We start from the raw sequence: 2,837 nt of genomic DNA, 5'->3' as shown, positions 1-2,837 counted from the left end.
GGGGGGGGGGGGAATGGTTTCCGTGTATTACCCGGCCGCGAGGGCGTGCAGGGAGTCACCTAGGGGCTTCCTAAGCAGCTCCTCCCACACATTACGCGTTCACGCAAGAGCCATACTTCGTTGCATCACCGCTACCGCCACCCGCCCCCAACTGCCCCCAACCGCCGCGGCGGTTTTGCAATAACAGCCATTCACGACCCGCCACTTTTTCCCTGTTTGACCTGTCAACAGGATGAACATCAAGGCGGGCGGCGGCAGCGACCAGCCGCTCATCAGTGTCAGCGACCTCATCAAGCTGGCAGAGCCCAGCAGCGGCGGCAGCGGCAGCAGTAGCAGCAGCAGCGGCAACAGCAGCAGCGGCGGCAGCCGCGGCAACGGTGGCGGCGGCAGCAGCAGCGCGTCCTCGTCAGCAGCGGCGGCGGAGAAGCAGCCGGCGGACACCGTCAAGATTCACACGCGCTGAGACGCACGCCCCGGACTGTTTATGGGATGTCAAGGTTGGTGTTAGAGCGCGTTGCAGCTTGCCCTAGAGCGCCTGGTTCGGTTTCGAGGGCGGTCGAGGCCTTCCTATTTGAGCCTTCCGCTTCGCCAGTGCCATTGCATTGTCTGACCGTGTTGCTGGTAATTGAGCGCAGAGTGATGGCCCTGCGGCTGAAGTTGTCCCAGCCCAGTCATCGTGAATTGCTGACTGTGCAGCTGCCAGGGCTCAGATGTCAGGTCGGCGGTCAGCAATGGGCGGGCGCGGCGGGGACATTGGGGGACCCAACATGCATGGGCGCGGGGGCGACGCCGCGCGACGGTAGGGAGGCTGACGGCAGCAAGCCTCCGGCAGTTGATGCAATCGGCGCGCGCTCGGAGCGCCCAGCCCAAGCAGCGCCGCGACCATTCGTGCCCAGGAGGCGCCCCCAAGTGGTGGGGCAGGCAGGGGGAGCGTTGCGCAGGGCGCAGCGGCAGGCCAAGAGCTGTGGATTTGCGCAAATTCGCGCGGCTGCCACTCGCTGATGGCAGCACTGCGGTTGAGGCCGCCACCCAAAGGTTTTGTCGGGATGCAGCGCGTGGCGATGGCGCCGGGGCTTCTTGCGGCACGGCTGTGCACGGCGTGCGGTGCGGCAGAGGCGGAGGCCGGGCGGGCAGCACGGACGCGGCCAATTCAATCCCTTGCGAGCGCTGTCTATTGGCTGCTGCGCCGCACCGATTCGGTCGTGAACGGAGGCGATCGCGGCGTGCGGGGGGTAAACAGCGCATTTGTGGATGAATGTTTGAGCGGAATTCGGGCGCAGGCTGTTGCTTGATATTGGTTCCTGACCACTGTTGCTCTCACTCGGGGGCAACTCTTGATGATGGTCAACGGGGGAGAAACTGCTCCAAGTGTGAATGCCACACAACGGTTGGCGGCGGCCATCGGGCACTCAGGACGGGGTCTGGCGTGCAGATGTGCTGGGTGCGGCTGGGCAAGCATGTTTCTGGACCGCATTTGTGGCCTGGCCGTTGGTCATGGGCGGGCGTCGCCGCTCGAGCAGCCTACTTTTCCGCCGCTCCACCTCAAGTTGACTGTTCCGTCAGGCCGCTACAGCAGGGACGAGCATCTCTCCGTGACAGACATCTGAATGAGGCTGAGGCCAACACACCACGCAGCCGTTGGCCCTCTTCCACATTCTGGACTCGTAGTCACATGCAGTGGGCGCCCAGGGTCACCCCCAGCGGCCACCTGCACGGCGGCATTGTCAGCGCGTGCAGGTTCCCTTGGCAAGTAGTCGGGATCCATCCCCTAGCAAGTCAATATCTCAAAATCGTCCGTGACACCTCCCGGTGCCTGGTCTGCGTTAGCGTGGTTGATCATTTCCGTAATCGGCATCCTGTAGAACGCGATCGCGTTCTTGAAATACTTTAAAGTATCCTGATCCTTTTCAAACGCGGCTGGGTCGAGCCTCGCACTTCGCGGCCGCGCTGTCATTGATTGCCCGGCCATGCCGCTGCTTCGCCGCACCACCGCCGCCGCGCTCGCCGTGCTGCTGGCCGCCGCCGCAGCCCGTGTCCTCACAGCCCCCCGCGCGCCGCGCCGCGTCCAGCACGGCACGCGCCGCCTGGAGACCAGCCCCGGCGCCTCGGAGGGCTGGTTCGAGGTCGTCTCGCGCGACCCCCAAAGCTGCACCTTCGACTCAGGCGCGCGCTTCGGCACGCCCGGCTTCTCGAAGCGCTTTCCCGGTGGCCCGCCGCCCCACATACATCCGGATGCGGACGAGTGGCTGACTGTTTTGAGGGGCAGGATGGGGTACAGCGTGGGCGGCGCCCTAGGCAGCATCGGCGAGGGCGAGAGCGTCACCGTACCAAAGGGTGAGCCCATTGCGACGCGCATGCACTTGCCATCAGCACCCATGCTTTGCATGCAGCAATTACGCTGATCGGCTGATGCCGCAGCGCATCATGGCATCTCCGCTGCGTCCTCCCGCATGGCACAACCGCCGCCCGCGCCAGGGCAGCCGCATAGCCGCCAGCCCGCCGCAGCGCTTATGGCCCTGTGCTGCCCAGTGGGGGGCAGCGCCACGCAGCGCCTTGCTGAGCTTGCTTGGCACGGCAGCTGGCGCCACGCGGCCACATGCCTAACGCCATCAGCGGGTCTCCATGGGTGATCGCTACAGCATGCAGCAGCTGGGCGCAGCGTTCGATCGCCACGCCACCCAAAAAATCCCTGCCGCTGGGGCGCCCAGCCAGGACGCTCGAAGCTCGGACGGGGTTGAGTAGGGGCGCGCAGCCGCCCCCATTGCGGTGACTTAAGCAAGGCTGCACTCCTGCCCAAACCGGCGCCGCACGCCGCGCCGCTCGCCTCATGAGCACCC

The 2,837-nt window shown here is 65.6% G+C and overlaps 2 protein-coding genes across 2 annotated transcripts in view; both read left to right on the top strand.

Moving 5' to 3' along the window:
• The window catches only part of MNEG_14838 (hypothetical protein), a gene marked incomplete at both ends in the record, with an annotated part of 1,763 nt that extends 1,300 nt beyond the window's left edge, over positions 1-463 (top strand). Inside the window, one exon of the mRNA XM_014036692.1 lies at positions 232-463. Coding sequence (XP_013892146.1) covers positions 232-463 — 232 coding nt within the window. The remainder of the gene's footprint in view (positions 1-231) is intronic.
• Positions 464-1,967: 1,504 nt separating this feature from the next.
• Positions 1,968-2,334, top strand: MNEG_14837 (hypothetical protein; the record flags this gene model as incomplete). The annotated part of the gene is made up of 1 exon (XM_014036691.1): positions 1,968-2,334. A coding segment is annotated over one exon (367 nt), but the record flags the coding sequence as incomplete, so codon positions are not given.
• Between the last annotated feature and the right edge of the window lie 503 nt (positions 2,335-2,837).

Source organism: Monoraphidium neglectum, assembly GCF_000611645.1.
Source record: "Monoraphidium neglectum strain SAG 48.87 unplaced genomic scaffold scaffold04808, whole genome shotgun sequence".
NCBI classification, from domain to species: Eukaryota; Viridiplantae; Chlorophyta; class Chlorophyceae; order Sphaeropleales; family Selenastraceae; genus Monoraphidium; species Monoraphidium neglectum.
This window is presented reverse-complemented; position numbering and strand designations above follow the sequence as displayed.